Raw genomic sequence first — 16,211 nt, 5'->3', positions numbered from 1 at the left:
GTAAAGGTAGCAGGTTGTACCTGTGTTGTAACTTAACTATAAGATTGTTTCATTAGTGAGGCTTATTTTCAGGTGAGTTTTTATTTGATGAGTTTTTCTGTGAGGACCTCCTGGGAATAGCATGCCCATGCTGTTCGTCATCTCATTAAAACATGTGAAGGAAATCTCGATGCCAGTTGGCCAGACATTGCCTGTGGTAAAATTCCTTGTGTAGCAGAAGGATTTCCGAGACGGCTGCTATTAGAGCTGGAGCACAGCACAGACTGAGGAGTTCCAGAGCATCAGGTATGCAGAAGGGCCCTGTGTTATGCTTGAATTCTTTTGTTTTTTTCTGTCAGAAATACTGATTTATGAGATTTCTGATGAACTAAGGCTGAGAAAATCTGTTCTCTCAGAAGTTCTTTCTGTGATTCTTTGCAACTGCGCATTTAATAACAATGCTAATGATTTTTCTTCTTTGCTTAAGTCAAGATGAATGCTTGTATTTAGAAATTGTGTAATTCAGTTCTGACCCCTCTAAGGTTGGGGCATGTTTAAGCCTCTGCATGCCAACCCAAAGCATTCCTCCTCATTCACACATCCCCCGTTGTAGTAAACCCTAGGGGAGGATGTGAGGATGGGGAGATTCCTCATGCAGGTCATTAAGCTCTGGGTGGTCTTCTGGCTGTGCTCAAAAGGAAAATCAGTATTTGTTGTGCTTGTAGTAATAATTCCAATGTATGTCTTGCAGAGAAGTTTGAGCAGGAGCAGCAGGTTTCAAAACACACTATAAACCATGTAATTCTTAGATTTATTTACTAGAAATGCCAGTGTAGATTCTGATGTGCACAAGAGACCTTGTGGTCTGAGTAAATCTTCTGTGCTACTGCTGATATCCGCAGTATAGCGTCACTTCAGATATACCAAGGCAATTTAGTTCAGTTGCTCTAATTTCTCATTCAGAGACAATGCAAATGGGTATTGAATGACTCTCACCCTAAGGAATAAATGATTGTGCTGAATTATGCTGCAGCAGAATAGACTTCTGTTCTGCATCTCACATCTTCTGCAAGCTTGAAAATGCTTCCTAAAGTGAGTTGCTGTTGAGACATCAGCTCAGAAGGTCAAGATAGTAGCAGTACAGGATATATTCCCAGTTTCCAGATATCTGTGTTTCTCTGTCTGTTTGGGATCAGGTGTACGTAGGAACCTTTCTTACAGTCAAGATCTCATTGTTATTCAAATTTGATAAAGTTGCAAGCAGCACTGATGATTAAACCAAGTATCATTTTTCTGTTAAAAAGTCATTAGATTTTCTGCTTATATTGCTGCTTTAGATACTTCAGCTGTAGTTTTCTTTATTTCTTCCAAGCTCAGAGGAAACCTGATTTCTTAGCCTGTCAGCTTGGATATTCCTGAAGACGAATTTAGGAGAAAAGATTGTGCTGGTGTTCTTTGTTTTCCATTTCTTCCCCACTTCTACCAAGTGATCTTTTTTTATTTTTTTTTTAATTGAGATGTAACACACCTTGGTCTATGCCTGTGGTGGTTTTTTTTGAGCTAGTGTTAAACTGACTTGCTTGGGGATGAGAAGCAGAATGGCAGCAGTCATTCGGAGCCAGATGCAGGCTGTCAGGGAAGGTAACTGTCAGATGTATCCAAGAATGCATTTTGGCAGTTAGGCTTTTTAATTTCTTTGTCGTGACAAAAGCTGTCCTGTATTTCAAGGTCTTAGATGTTTGTATTGAGCAAAACAGAGAAACCTGGGGAGGCAGTTCCAGCTAATTAGATATGTTAGAATTGTTTTCTCAGGGCTTAAAGTTGTTGCTTGAGAGATATTTATGTTAGAAATTCCTTCCCTGACAGGTACAAATAAACACTTATTGTATGTGATGGTAAAGAGAGATGCCCCTGCAAGCTCTGGCATTTCATTGTGTACAGCCCAGTGTGCTGATTGTAATTCCTAGGTCTGAAAAAATGTTCCTTTGTTAATACCCTGCAGTTACCATCTTCTGGACGCAGGCTGTAGGGGAATCTCTGTGGTGATGTAGGTATGTTTGCTGTCTTGCAGATGCAGAAACTGGGGTATATTCAAGCGACATGAGCTGGTGGAAAGTGGAGTGAAATGCTGTTTTTAATCTGTGCACTCTGATTTCAAGACATGTCTTTTAATGCTGTTATTTACCAATCAGCATGGGACTTCGGTCTGCTTATGCATAGGGTTCTGAAAAGCTCTGGCAAATGTTCCTGTTCTGGTTTTAGGATGTTGCTGTGCCAGTAAAGCAACAGATGAAAATGACAATGTCCTGTGACTCAGACAGACTGAACTTAATTCCCTTAAGCTTTCAAAGGAAGCAGGCTTTGAGTTAAGGCACTTGTTTGCAGACTGAAGCAGCTGTGCATGGTTACAAGTATCCTGCTGCTGCTTCTGACAACTTTGGAAGGGGTAGGGAGGATAGATCTCCTACCTGAGTGGCAGTGCAGTCTGCCACAACTCCAGTACTGAGTTGGGCAGGTCTCAGTTGAAGATACTTACTGTAATGTCATTTACCAAGAGTGAATTATGTAGCTCGAAATTTTTGCAGGGGTAAAGAAATGAACCAAAACAGGGATATTTCTAACTTGGTGTTGGTGACATAGCAGCTGCTGATGCCATGAGGCTTTCATAGACCAATTCCTCCAAAAGCATCCCAGAGGCAATTCCGGGATGGATCCTGCAAGGGATGGCTGTTTGTTCCAGGTGACAGACCTGAGCTTTGTTGTTTGGTGGGTGGTTGGTTAGCTTTATTAGGACTTGGCTAAGAAGTTCAGTTCATCTTCTCCTGGTGCAGATTTTAGTCAATATGTCTTGAAACCAGAACTAGTTTGGGAAGTTTGTCCCCTTGAGCTAATGCTGTGATAGCTTAGGTGGCACACCAAGCAGGCAAGATGGTGTATATTTTATTTATATGATCTCTTTTTCTACTGGACTATTGGTCTGTCTCAGCAAATAAGTGTCTGCACTAGAGTAACGACACTGCACGTCTTGGTCTGTCTTGTTTCAGACAAGTGCATCACCAGTTAGTCCTGAGATATTTTAGTAACTGTGGCCTCTCAGGCCTTTTGAAATAGATTGCCACACCTTCAGGCAAAGAACAGACCCATTCAAATGTATATAAAAAATGAGAGGGGAAAAAAAGCAACACCAGAATTTTTCACTCCTTGCCTTACCGAAGAATCCACTTTATGTAGCATTACACACTAATGTTTATATAGCTTGCTTTGTTTCCATTTGGGGATGTTCAAAGGGGACTTCAGTGTTGTAGTGAAATGTGGGAGATGTGGATGAACAGCTGACTGGAAGTTCAAAAGCAGTTGTATAGAATGAAAGCTGGCTTATTTTCCATGTGCCAAGAATCAGTTTTGGTTTATTTAGATGAAACCAGATTATGGCATTGAAAACCCAAGTGTATTAACATTCTTACATAAAGCGAGTTGGGAAGTGATGTCACAGTTGAACTAATTGTTAATTGTACAAATAGTCTTGCTGCATATTTTCTTAAGGCTCCAGGAATGTTTTGTGATACCATAGTATCACAAGTAGGGGACTTTTTATTCTGAGGGAAAAATAGGGCAATAAATGAGTTAGGAATGAAGATAGTGAACATGGGGCTTTCTTCACTTGGGAGCATGCTTAAAATTGATTAAATACTTGCTTTCAAGGATTTAATCTTCCTCTTTGAGGCGCGGGCATGCTACCTCTGTCTTTCTCCTTAGGGCTTGTTGTAAAATTCTATTCAGACCTTTGTGGTGCCTTACATAGTAGGTAATGCTATGGAGGATCAGCATCCCTCTTTTGTTGAGGTCCTGGTTTTGTCCTGTTGTTCACTTGACATAGCCAGAAAGAAGGCTTAATGGTTGTTGAATGGTAGCTTGTGGTGAATTTGAGCATTGGGCTTTTCAAACCCTGAGCCTTTCATTGCTGACAATAACCTACTGCTTCTGTGCTGTTTAAAAAACAAAACAAAAATTCCTGTTCTGCACATCTTGGGCCGGGGTGGGGTGGGGTGGGGGGGGGTGGGGAATGGTATCTTTCATAATTTTATTGGAAAAAAAAAAAAATTGGATTGTTTTGTAAAGAAGATGGGATTTTTCCATTTAGGTATTTCAGATTTTACTCTGTGGCGTGTTCAAATGGTGATCTATGAAAGATCTGGGATTAAAAAAGAAAAAGCTTGGTGACTCTTGCAATGTTTTTGACTTTTCTCTACTCTGCAAAGGCAAACTTGTAAAACAACTGAAATACAGTTAAAAAGGGGTTGGGGATAGGGGTAAGCTACCCTTTCCTTACGTCCCAGAACAGAGTATTTGTGTTTGCACTAGTACAGGTTATTCCCATGTGAACATTTTAAGGTCTGCCTAGGGACCCACCTTATCTGTAATTCTTTAATTCCAGGTAATTGATTACCCTGTCTGAGATGGTCAGGCTTTACAGGGTATAGCATTTGAAGTGAATTGCTGCAAGAGTAGAAAGTGGTTAGGAGGCACTACCCTGGGGAAAGGGGGATTGTTGGGATGGGAAAATTACCCTTAAGAGTAGGCATTAATGAGAGCAGCTGTGAAGACAAAACACCCCAAAAAACCCCACAGTGCAAACAGCTTGAGGAACAGCTGTACCGTTTCTCTTTTTTTGAACTGGGCCCTGGGAGGTTCTTTTTGGGAAGGAAAGTGTTAAGACTTGTTACCCTATTTTTGTGAGAATACTCTCTCAAAAAGAACTGCAGGAGAAGTCACATTGAGCATTTCTGCCTTGATTACCTATTAAAAATACGTATCTCGTTTGACAGACTTTTTGCTCTCAAGCAACTTCTGTTGGTGTGGTACGATGTGTTAGATGTGTCATGTTGGACAGGGATGGACCTGCCTTCTCTATTACTCATTTCCTGTGCTTTTAAATTCTGTATGCTGCTCTCTCCCAAAGATTGCACAGACATCAGCTTAAATATACTGTTGTTTTATGCATCACATATTCCCAGATGCATGACAAAGAAGAGGCATGAACCTACAGCAATCATACATTTACTGTGGGTTTTGCGTCTAGTAGGCAAATCTGCATCTGCAGAGGATGTTATAATGATGACCCCCACCCACTGTACAGCATCAGGAGCTGGTAGTTACTTAAATTAGGGTCGGCCAGCTGAGGTCTGTCCTTTTGAGCAAGGGAGTGGGAAGAGCATACCGGAGATGCCAGTCTTTGTTTCAAAGACCCTGCAAAAGTAAAATTACTGTTTTCTGTACCCTTGATTCCAATTTGATAGGACAATTTTTTGTTTTCCTGCTGAACGCTGAGCCACGTTGTGCCTCAGAAGTATTTTGCTACTAAGGCTTAAACCACTGAAATCCTTCTTCAGTACGTTGAGCAGTTTTTATTATTTTCCTTCAGTAATAACGCAGGAATAGCTTCAAGCTGTTCTTCAAAAGTGCTGCCACAGGATGGGGCTGTTGCACTGCCCAAATGCGATCTGTCCCTTAGAAGAACTGCAACCAAGCACTGTTTTCAGTGCTAACCTAAAACTACGCTCCTGTCACTTCTCTATTATTCACCAGTCCATGTAGCGTGGCCTCAGTTTATCCACTTTCACGAGGTAGGAAATTTGGAGTAAGGTGGTGTTGGTTTGCTGAGCATAGATCAACTTTGTTTCTTTTAGAGGCAGCTTTGCACCATATGACAAGCCCAGGTAGTGAGGTAATAATCCACATAAAGGGGATTTGGTTCACGTATCACAGAATATGTTAAATATTAAATCGGGGGGGCGGGGGGGGTAAGCCTTTATTAAATCCATATTTGTGTTTTAGAAATGTGCCAAGAAGTGTTCTAATGAAGCAGCACCTGGGGGTTAATAAATGATATCATGAATCCATTCTGATTGCCAAGAAAGATTTTAATAAAGGAAGCCATGCCCAGGGTTGACTGTTTCATCCATGAGGAATAATTGTTTTCTTTCCATATTTCTTTTATTGGTTGGTTAAAACAAGTTTGCTTATTAGCATCAAGTCATTTATGATTGTCTTGTATATTTTTGTGTACCATTTGCATAAAGAGCTAGGTAGGTCTTGGTAGACCTTGGTAGGTCTTGGTAGACCCTTGGTAGGTCTGCCACTGCGAATTGTAAGAGTGTGAGAGGTGTTATTCTGATTGCGTGAAGAGCTTCCATCTTTTACTGCCTTTCACATTCATCTCATCTTCCTCTGTCCCCTCTTCTCCTCCCCTCAAACATTCAGGGTGAAGTGAAGTCTGAAGAGGGGCCGGAATGGAATATACTGCGTGATGACTTCATGATGGGAGCATCTATGAAAGACTGGGACAAGGAAAGCGATGGAGAGGGCAATATTGAACAAGGAGGTGGTCTGAAACAAGAAGATGACAGTGACTGAATGAAACTGAAAACCATTCAAGATAACGTGTTATCTTAACTTTATTTAGGTAAAACATCAGCATTCTGTGAATGTACAACACTTGGAGGATATCTCTTTTTTTAAAAAAAAAAAAAAAGACTTGCACAAATTTGGGGTGTTTTCTCCTCCATGTCAAATTTTTATTTAATACAGCTTCATTTGCTATACTGAAATCTTGAAATATTTTCCAAAACATGTATAATTTTCAACATATTTCCAAAACATTTTGTACAGTCAAAATAGTGGCACCTGCCCAATGAAAGAAAGATTTTGCCAAGGTCATTAAAAGTTTATACATTAGTCATGGCAATTGATGTATTAGTGTGCCTGCATTTCCAAATCATTGTTGCACTTTCAAAAGTTGTTAGCAATTCGCAATAGAAATGGCTTACAATAAACACAAAAATTCTGTCACCTTGTAAAGTTATCAGACTCCTATAGAGTCTTTACTACTTTGGCCGGAAAAGGTTTTGTAGATAATAAAGAAAAGCAACCATTAATGTGATAGTTCTGGTCTTGGAGAATTAGTTTGATTGGAGACAACTCTGGAAACGTAATTGTAAACAGAGAGACTTGACCCTACTGATTGGCTTTTATATTTTTTTATATATATATATGTATGTATGTTTTTTCCATTGCAAGTCTGAAGTTGTATAAGCTCAGAGACTGGTAAGAGAGGAAAGGACAACCGTTGCTATTGTTTTTGTTGGAGAAGGGAGGGCTTTTCCAGCAGTACCGCATAAAATTGTATTCAGTGTTGGTTCATTTGTAGTTCTGGTGTTCTAGCATCTTTCAGTAAGGAGCTGAACCTCCAAGATACCTCCTGTGGGTTTAGTCAGCTATGAGGCTAATTCCTCAGGTCAGTAAAGGGTCAAACAAAAGCCCTTCCTCTTAGGTGCATACTGTAACAGTACCAGATTTTGGAAGACGTCTGTCAGTGTAACACTGTTGGATTTGTTTAAGCTACAGCGGTTTCTCCTAATTAATTGTTTGGTTGCAAAGGTGCAGAAGCATATGCATGCAGAAGGAAGTGCCTTGGGATTCAGGTGTTCTAAATGAGAGGCTGGGGTTGAATTCTGCTGCCTTCACTGTTCCAGACTGGCTGTCTGATTCTGCGTCGTTTGTTTAACTTCACTATCACATGTCCCCATTTGCTATGTGAAGAAAATGCCTTGGGGCCTATTAATTGCTACTTAAAATACATAGTCGTGTTCTGTCTGTTTTTACAGATGTCTTACGTACAAACCTTTCTTTGTACCTGCTTATATGCAAGATATGATTAGGAGCGACTTTCAAATTTTCAGGCTTCAGCATTGAAATGTGTAGTAGGACAGTGAATTTAGATTTTCTTAATGAAGGCACTGAGGAGAGGAAGGGGTCTGAACTTTGTGGATACTGCAGGATAAAAAATAAACATACAAAATGGCAGAGAAACCCATCCTAACAATTGGCAATGGTTGTGTTATCTCTAGCCTATTCATCTGGTATATATTGTAGCATAATTCTTTGAGGAGAACTCAAAGCTAACAGCAGAAATGTTTAGATTTTCAAGCTGTTTTGAGTGTTAAACATATTAGATATCTGAGGAGACATTAGTTTGTGGCCTGATATTTATTATCACAAATGAAGGCACACGCCCAAAATATCAAGTGGCAAAACCACAGAAGTTTGACATATGGTTATCCCAGCTTCTGAAGGCTAGACATCTGTATAGCTGTTCAGCAAGAGCTGGCATCTCATTAGTGCAATACAAAAATATACTACAAAAATTTTGAATCTATGAAGCAGCATAATAGTCTAATCTGACATTGCTTTCTTTCTACAGCGTGCAGGTACTTTGTGTGTAAAAATTACATCAGGACCCTTAAATGCACAGTCGTTCTCTTCTTTGGTATCACCAGTCTCTGTCTGAGATGAAACTTCTGGAAAATAATCTAGTTTTTCTTAGGAACTACGACATCTTCGGGTGATTATTAAAAATTTAAAAATATTTTCAGAATACTTCTGGAATACTTGTGGGTTTGTGAGTTTTATTTGTGCATTTTTGAAGTAATGTTTTGATTAAATCACGGAAGTGTCGCTTGTGTATTTAAGAAAAATGTGGAATATATCGATATTGCTAAAAATGTCTTGAGCTTCCATTTCATTTAAAGCGCATAGCACTACTTTTTGCCTGAAAGTGGAGAGCATTTCTTGCCTTTTAAGAAGCATGATACTCAGATTTTTATGTACATTGGATAGTTTTTTAATTTTGATAGTGTACCTTGCCTTTTGTTGTGCCATATGCAGAGGAACTCCTAGAATAACTTAAATTGATAACCACCTCCAAAAGAGAAGTATGCTGAGGACTCAAGACAGGTGGGAGTGGTATATTTTAATTTTGGACATTTCAGCGGCTGATTTATTTCACAAGTGTTGTTTTAACTGACTAGCAATTCAGAAGAAGAGCTAAACCCTGTTTGGCCCAGACACCTTCGAGTCTCCTCTTTCAGCTGTGGGATCAGTTGCCCTTACCCGCCACCCTTCCCGCTTTTTCAGTAACGTTCTTTCTTGTCAATAGCTACCAAGAACAACCTTTAGCGGCTTTTCCCAGCCGTCAGAGTACTTGCTCTGTTTTGCCTACTCCCATGAATATCTCTGCTTAAGCAAAGCTGTGCTGCTGCCCTTCATTCCAGAGAGCATGAATCATCTCAACTTTGTATATTTCTGTACCTATCTATATAAAGCCAATAAAGATGGGGTGGTTCCAGTTTTGTTAGGCTTCAAGCCAACTCCAGACTATGTAGAGTTTAATATTCTATGGATTGCAAAGCAACAGAGTTTTGTTTAATAAGAGAAGGCATAGGGTCAGCTCTTCCCCATGTCTCTTATCCTCTGGTCTAATTTCTCTTCACATTAACTGGGCTAACTTTTTTCAGCAAGGAAAGCATGAGTTGGCCTATGGAAAAAGAAAGACCATCTACTCCCTGCTTTTCTTCCGCCTGCTGTTAGGGAAACACTTCAGGAGTGGTCGTGCGATATCCTTGTTGTGCCTAATGCTACTGCACCTCAGTGTCTTTCTTCCCTGGTAAAACATGGGGGGAAGATCTCCCACTTCTGCAGCTGTGAGGCAGGTTCTTCTGGGTTCTCAAGTAGAGCAGAACAAAAGAGCTGGAAGCCGCTGCTTGGGGCCCCTGCCACTGCCTAGTGGAGATAGGGCTTTTCTTTGTGTGTTTCATTTTAAAGAGAGAAATTAATTGTTTGGAGGCCATAAAAGTGTTTTGACTATGATGCTTCCAGAAAAAGGTGGTCTGTAAAGCCGCATCTGTTCAGAGCTGGCTCAGTAGCTGTCTCCAGGGAGGAAGGCAGAAGTCATCTGGCACACAACACTGCACAACTTAAAATGACAAACTCCTCATTCTTATGAAATGAGTCCTGGCATAGTTAATATCCACACAGAGCAATCATCAATGTTGTTCACTTCCAGCCCCTGCAAATTGCTCCATGATTTCTTCAAGACTTGCTGAGGTAAGGAGTAAGAGGGCCAGGAGAAGGCTTGAAGTAGTGAAGACTCTTAGTTAGGATCTTGTTAAATAGATAGGATCCTCGTGCTAAATAAGACATTAAATTTAGACTCTAGGACCTCAGTGGCAGACACTAGAGACCAGAGAAGTTCTTGTTCAACAGATGGTGGAAGACTCAATTTCATTTACTGTTTTTTCTAAAGCAGTGGCTTTTAACCTCTTGTCAGTATGTAAACCTCAAAGGTCTACCTCTGCAGATCTAGCAGATAAGGGCCTTTCCTTAATTGTTCCTTCTCAGACTGACAGGGAAGGATGGCTGATATTTCTTAGACAAAGCATTTTGTTTTCAAATGCATCTTTTTAATTGCTTTTCTGTCTTAGGGGACATGTTGAAATAAAACTACAGTCAAAGTTAATAGCTTCAACACCAGAGATGCTTGTGTTTGTGTAATGGCCTCATCCTTTGAAATGGTCTCCTCTTGTTTAAATCTACGTGTTACATCTGTTGGATATCAAATTGTAAAATGAATTAAGACACTTGCGTCAAGCCTTCAGATATGACCTCATGAGCACAAATGGCTTCCAAGAGGCACTCTGGAAGGTGATTTTAGGAATGCTCATTAAAAGCATTATTTCTTCACAGTGCCTTCGTCCTTTCAACAGACCAGTGTCTCATGCCGTGAGTGAACTTCTGAGCATTATTTTGCAACATTTTCTTAGTGTTTCTTAATTCTATTTTCAGTATATGTGGTGTTAATTGTGAACTGCTAACCAGGATCAGATTTGCACTGTAAGTTTGATACCACTAGGATTTCTTACAGACATAAGTGTTCTCAGAATAGCTAAATAATTAATAGAAGTAGTTCACTTAAAAGATTTACTGGTTACTCTTCTTCCCAGAAACTTAATGTGTAGTTTAGAAATGGTTAAATATCCAGCCTGCTGATGTTATATACTAATCAGGTCTTTAAGTAATGTCTGTTATAGGCATGTATGATCACAAGTAGAAGGTAACAGGGTTGTGCACCATAATTTTAAAATCTGTTTGAATATTGAAGTACTTAAAGATTCCACTAGCCATTCGTGAGCCCTTTATAAAAGGCACTATGATTGTAATCTTGGAGATTATGACTGAGGGCCCTTGGCTATTCAGTCCCATTGTTGCTTTTAATTTAACCCCAGTGAAGAAGGACATGCCCATTCTTGTTCAGATTGGAAATACATACAAGTGTTGCTTCATCCAAGCAAAATGATAGTGGAGTGGAAAGCTTTCTTGATTGTGGATGTTTGGTTTTGATTATTATCTCAAATATTTACTGCACTGACTTTCAGGTTGTGTATGGTTTATCTAAAGAGGATTTTTGTTTTTCGAGTGATCCGCAAATTGCAAAGTTTGTGGGCAGTCGTGTATTGGAAGAGTAGGAAGTTACGGGTAGAAATACATTAGACCTAAGTATAAATATACTTCCAGTTAGAACATTGATCAAACAAATCCAGCTTGGGGGGATGATACAGTGACATCATTCCTGCAGGTCGTGTTAGCAAAGGGAACAGTCAGGCCTTGCAAGATCTGATGTTGAACAAGTGCAATGAGCAGGTCGGATCAGGGTTGCCAGTGCCACTGCTGTTCTCTCTATCTGCTATGTTAGTTACTTTATTGCCTTTTTTTTTAACTGCTGGAGCATTCTTTTAAGTTTTGGTGTTGTTGCCTAGAATTAAAGCAGAAGTGAAATACATTTTCTGTAAAGAAGATAGTTCAAGTAAGAAGGGAAACAAATTATCTATATGTCTTTCTATAATGTCAATATTACGCTTACAAGAGAAAGACCGTTGTGTTTGGTTCTCATTCACTTCACTTACTGTTGAAGCATATTGCTGGACCCATCTGCCTTGTGATGAATTAATGTCTTTTAATTTCTTAAGAGACTGGAGTGATGGGTTTGTGGACTCAGGTCCTTTATGTGAGATGGTGCTGGGTCTGACATCTGCATTGTCAGCCGCTGTGTAGGCTTTTCTAAGCTCTGACTTGGCTGCTAATGAGGTGCACGTTCAAATGACAGGTTTGTGAGAGCAAATACGCTCTCACGTATTTGTGAAAGCAAATATGACACTTATATTTGTGAGAGGCATTTCAGCTGTCAGTCTGTATCCATGATGGAGAAGTTTAGAAGTTAATGTCTGGAGGACAGATGGAGCTTTGATATGTTTAATGAAGACAGTTCTCCCATTCTTGGTATCTGTTGTTCTTAAATCTTGTTTGCATGATACCTTTCTCTTATTTTTCTAGAAAATACAGGACTTTTAAATTTCTGGAAAAAATACCACAATTCTTTTGATCTTCCTTATGCTTTTAAAGATCTTCGTCCTTAACCCACAGCCTACCTTAGATGATAGGGGAGGTGCTCTCAGGTGGTTCTCCTTCTGGAGAAGACTTCACTGAGCGCACTTCCAGTGCAAACCACCCAGCTGGGGGGGTTGTGTGTGCTGTTAGAGTTTCAAAAAGGGGTGTTGCACAATTACTTCGCATGGTGTATGGCTGGATGGAGAACTGCGTTCAGCTCTGTGGTGGGCCTGGTGGATGTGCAGGTGGAGCTGCTCCTCGGCTTCCCGGGGGCAGCCTGGACCCAAGCCGGTGCCTCTGGGTGGCACGAATCGGGAAAGCGCGGAGCCTGTCTAGGTACAGGGCTTGGAAGGCCTGCTGCTGGGAAAGCTGAGCAGTTGTGTAAATGGGGTACCCCGCTGGCTCCGCAGGGCCCAGCTAAAAACCAGGAGAGCAGGTGCATTTAACTGCAATCCCATCTAAAAGACCATTAATTCAGGAGAAGTAGATACTGAACATCTTTGCTACTCCATATAGGTGGCCTGTTCTAGACCCTGCTCTGAAATAATCTAAATCTGGCTCAAAATTATCACCATTACAGAAATGGGTCTTCTTGTTCTATTTCTAGATAAGAGTCACCAAGCTGAAACGCTCCGGCTTGGAAGGATGCCATTTGATCAGCTATTCAAGAATACTGTTTTCATTGATTTCAGTAGCCAGGCATAAAAAAACAGGTTTAAACATATGTAAGGCTGAGAGGCAACACGAAGACCTTCTCCGGAGCTAGTCTGGTGAGCGCAGCACAAAAGCTTGGTATCGCCTGAGTTTTTGGTTTTGTTTTGTTTTTCCTGAGGTGATGTAAAACAATGCATGGCTTTCTGTAAACGCATTAGGATCAACTTGAACATGTGTTGCTTAAAAGCCATTAGGAAAAGCCATTTCTGAAGCTGCATTAGCTTATTAGAGCTTTTATTCTGTGCAGACTGCACGGGCAGCTTGCGAAGAAGACAGGACTCCAGATCCAGGGCTGTTTGGTTTTTGTAGCTGCGGAATATGACTCTAAGATATGGCATTACTGGCTGACCCATTTTTGAAGGTGCTGCCCATTAATCTTGTTCTATACATATTATTCTTAAAACTTCAGCAGTGCAATCTGGGTGCATATTCTGACTTGAGTTACATAACTTCAGTTTGTTGCATAAACTCCTGTAGATGCTCTGTCAGGAATACAGTATTTATAGATATCATTTGCGTGTTACTTAGTGAGGTATAACCCAAATCATCACTGAGCGGTTTGGAAATAGAAGGCAACAGCGGTAATACCGAGAAAGAGATGCAGGTCAGGAGTTGAAACATTGAGATTAAAGGGATGACTTTTACTTTGCCGTCTTTACTTTGTCATGCTTGCTGTAAGTAGATGTCAAGAACCTCTGGTACATAAACCACGGCTCTTATATTTCTTCCCCCCCCTTTTTTTTTTTTTTATTATTTTTAGTTAGTGAATCTGATCATTTTCCTCTGCTGATATTTAAGTCTTACTGACTTTAGTGGAAACAGGATTTCCTGTGGTGATTAAAACCACAGGTGCTAGGATTAAGGAAGGCCTTTTTTTTTCGTGGTACATAGACTAAAACTGGAATGATACAGAGAAGATTAGTGTGGCATCCTCAGGGCTGACAGGCAGATTTGGAAGAGCACATGAGGGGATCAAACTCTGGGAGGTATGACCATGGGGGAACTTCTCTGGCATTCACTAAATTTTTATCGAGGCTTCACTCTTAACTGATTTAAAGATGGGAATCGGCTGTTGGAAGCAGAAACCTCTTTGGTTGCAGCACTGATGTACGCAGCCTTTATAGAAAATGTATATTTTTAGGATAGTCAGTTAGACCGCTGGTCATTGCATTGCTTCCCTAGACCCCCTCATGTCCAGCTGTGCTCTTTGGAGAGAGAGGGCAACTTTACTACAGGGAAGCTATTTTCTGGATTGTCAAATCCAAGCCGTGTTAGCTGTGGATAAAACCCCAGTACTGAAATACAGACTAATGGTCACTTTCCTTTCTGTTCCCTTTTTCCTCCTATCCATAAGACTTTTTTTTGGGAGGGGGAGTTATTCTAAGGGACAGCTATATCTCAGCACCTCCTGAACATTCCCCTTTCCTTCAAATTTAGTCATCCTGGCTTGAGGTGTCTTGGGATCAGGATCCTGTCTAAAGGGTTTGGGTTTTTTGTTTTGTTTTGGGTTGGGTGTTTTTTTTTTGTAATTACATTCTAGATGTCTTTTATTAAGGCAGAGTTTTAAACACAGAGGCTCCACACTGCTGTGTGGGCATCACAGCTTGCTGTCATGTCTGTCTCACTTCCATTACTGTCTCACTCGGTGGAGGTGGTGCCATTCCATAAGATCACAGAGGTGACACCTGAACGGCACTTTGCACCGGGTTCTGTTGACTACTCTCTTGTAATTGTTTCCACTGAAGTTATTGAACCTATTTGTAGGAACGAGAACTTTTATCTTCATATATATATATTTTTTTATATATATATATATCTGTGCGTATATGAAATATATAAAAGTGTGTGTGTATCTATAAATATATGTCTAAAATTCATATAAAAATAAAAGTTCTCATTCCTACTATATATAATATGTATTCTGTATTCCTTCCTATATATAAAATATATATTAAAAAAAGTTCTCGTTCCTACAAATAGGTTCTCTCTCTATATATATCAGAAACATACCTTTGATTTGCAAGTTGACAAGTAGTTACATATGTATATGTATATATGGATAGCAGTCTTGCGTGTCAAACAGCATGTTCTATAAAGTAGCCTTTATCTTCTGGAACATGAGCGTTGCAGGAGTGGGCTGTGGCGGTGTGAAACGCAATCCTAGGGGCAGTGGGGCTGCTTGTATTAGTAAGGTCAGCAGGATTTGCTCTCAATTTCATTCAGGCATTACTGCACACACTAATGAAATGTGCAGCACAGAAGTATGGACTTCTACTTCACTAAGGATAATAAACAGTGAAATCTAAGGTTTTATTATGGTATATATTACAATTTTCCATTATTTGTCATCTCCTCTTTGCCTCACCTTTATTAGGTGCCACCTTGGCTCTACGAGTTGAGCCTTTGTACGTGTATTTTTTATAAAAAGGAGAATTCAAACGTTTTTTCCCTAGCACCCTGCATCAGAATATCTGAGATTCTACACGACCACAGTTACGGCTGCAGATTTCTGTGCGTGCCACAAAGAATTAATTGTGCAATCATCCTGCGCTCGTCATCAGTGTGAGAGTTTACAAAAGTCACCTCTTAACTTTTAAAAGTTATTCCTCTTCCAACAATGTTCTTTAGTTTATGAAATGTGGCCAGCCACCTTACTTAATGACCTGGTCGTCAGCAGTTTTAGAAAGATTATTGCCTTTGTATTTCGCACAGCACATTTGCGTATAACCAAAACAATCTAAAAAGAAACCACAAATTGTAAAATCCTGACCACGTAATTTTTAAGTTAATAGGAAACATGAAACCTTTACGCTCAGTGAAGTAACTTTCCAGGTGTCCCTGTTTTTCTAATAAACAGTTACTGTTTATTAAAAAAAAATCGATATATAAAAAGACAGTATTGTATTGAATTAAAAGCTCCTAAACAGATAAGTTCTGTTCTTTCCCTGCGTGCACGCTAAGGGCCCATTCCTGCTTTTTGACTTACAAAGCTTCCACTGACAGCAGCCCCGCAGGGTAAGTCCGTTTCATAAAGGCACAGGGAGCAGATAAGCGTAAACCGAGTTAAACTTCAGTGTCTGATGATCCCAGCAGCTTTTGAAACAAACAGGTAATCATTAAATAAAACTATTTTGGAATGAATAATAATAATAATAAAAAAAGCTTTTTAGGCTAAAATACAAAGCCATAATTGGGATGATTTTGACAGATATTATCAGTCCTGAAAATTAAAGGTAGAA

General features: G+C 39.9%; 1 protein-coding gene across 5 annotated transcripts in view; it reads left to right on the top strand.

Moving 5' to 3' along the window:
* Window positions 1–16,211, top strand: part of RRP15 (ribosomal RNA processing 15 homolog) — a 36,984-nt gene that overhangs the window by 17,851 nt on the left and 2,922 nt on the right. Inside the window, exons 5-6 of one of the 5 annotated variants that reach the window (XR_008465579.1) lie at window positions 161–285; window positions 6,241–6,274. The exons of 1 other annotated variant lie outside the window; for it this stretch is intronic. Coding sequence is in view for 3 of the 4 variants with exons in the window: in XM_054196244.1 (XP_054052219.1) it covers window positions 6,241–6,393 (153 nt within the window). In the remaining variant the exon portion in view is untranslated. Of the gene's footprint in view, window positions 1–160; window positions 286–5,401; window positions 5,683–6,240; window positions 14,187–16,211 lie in introns of those variants that run through there. 3 more of the 5 variants (XM_054196244.1, XM_054196243.1, XM_054196247.1) reach the window with 3 other exon arrangements.

This window comes from Rissa tridactyla, chromosome 3 (assembly GCF_028500815.1).
Source record: "Rissa tridactyla isolate bRisTri1 chromosome 3, bRisTri1.patW.cur.20221130, whole genome shotgun sequence".
Lineage (NCBI taxonomy): Eukaryota > Metazoa > Chordata > Aves > Charadriiformes > Laridae > Rissa > Rissa tridactyla.
Note: the sequence above shows the minus strand (reverse complement) of the source record. Positions and strands in the feature narration are given on the sequence as shown.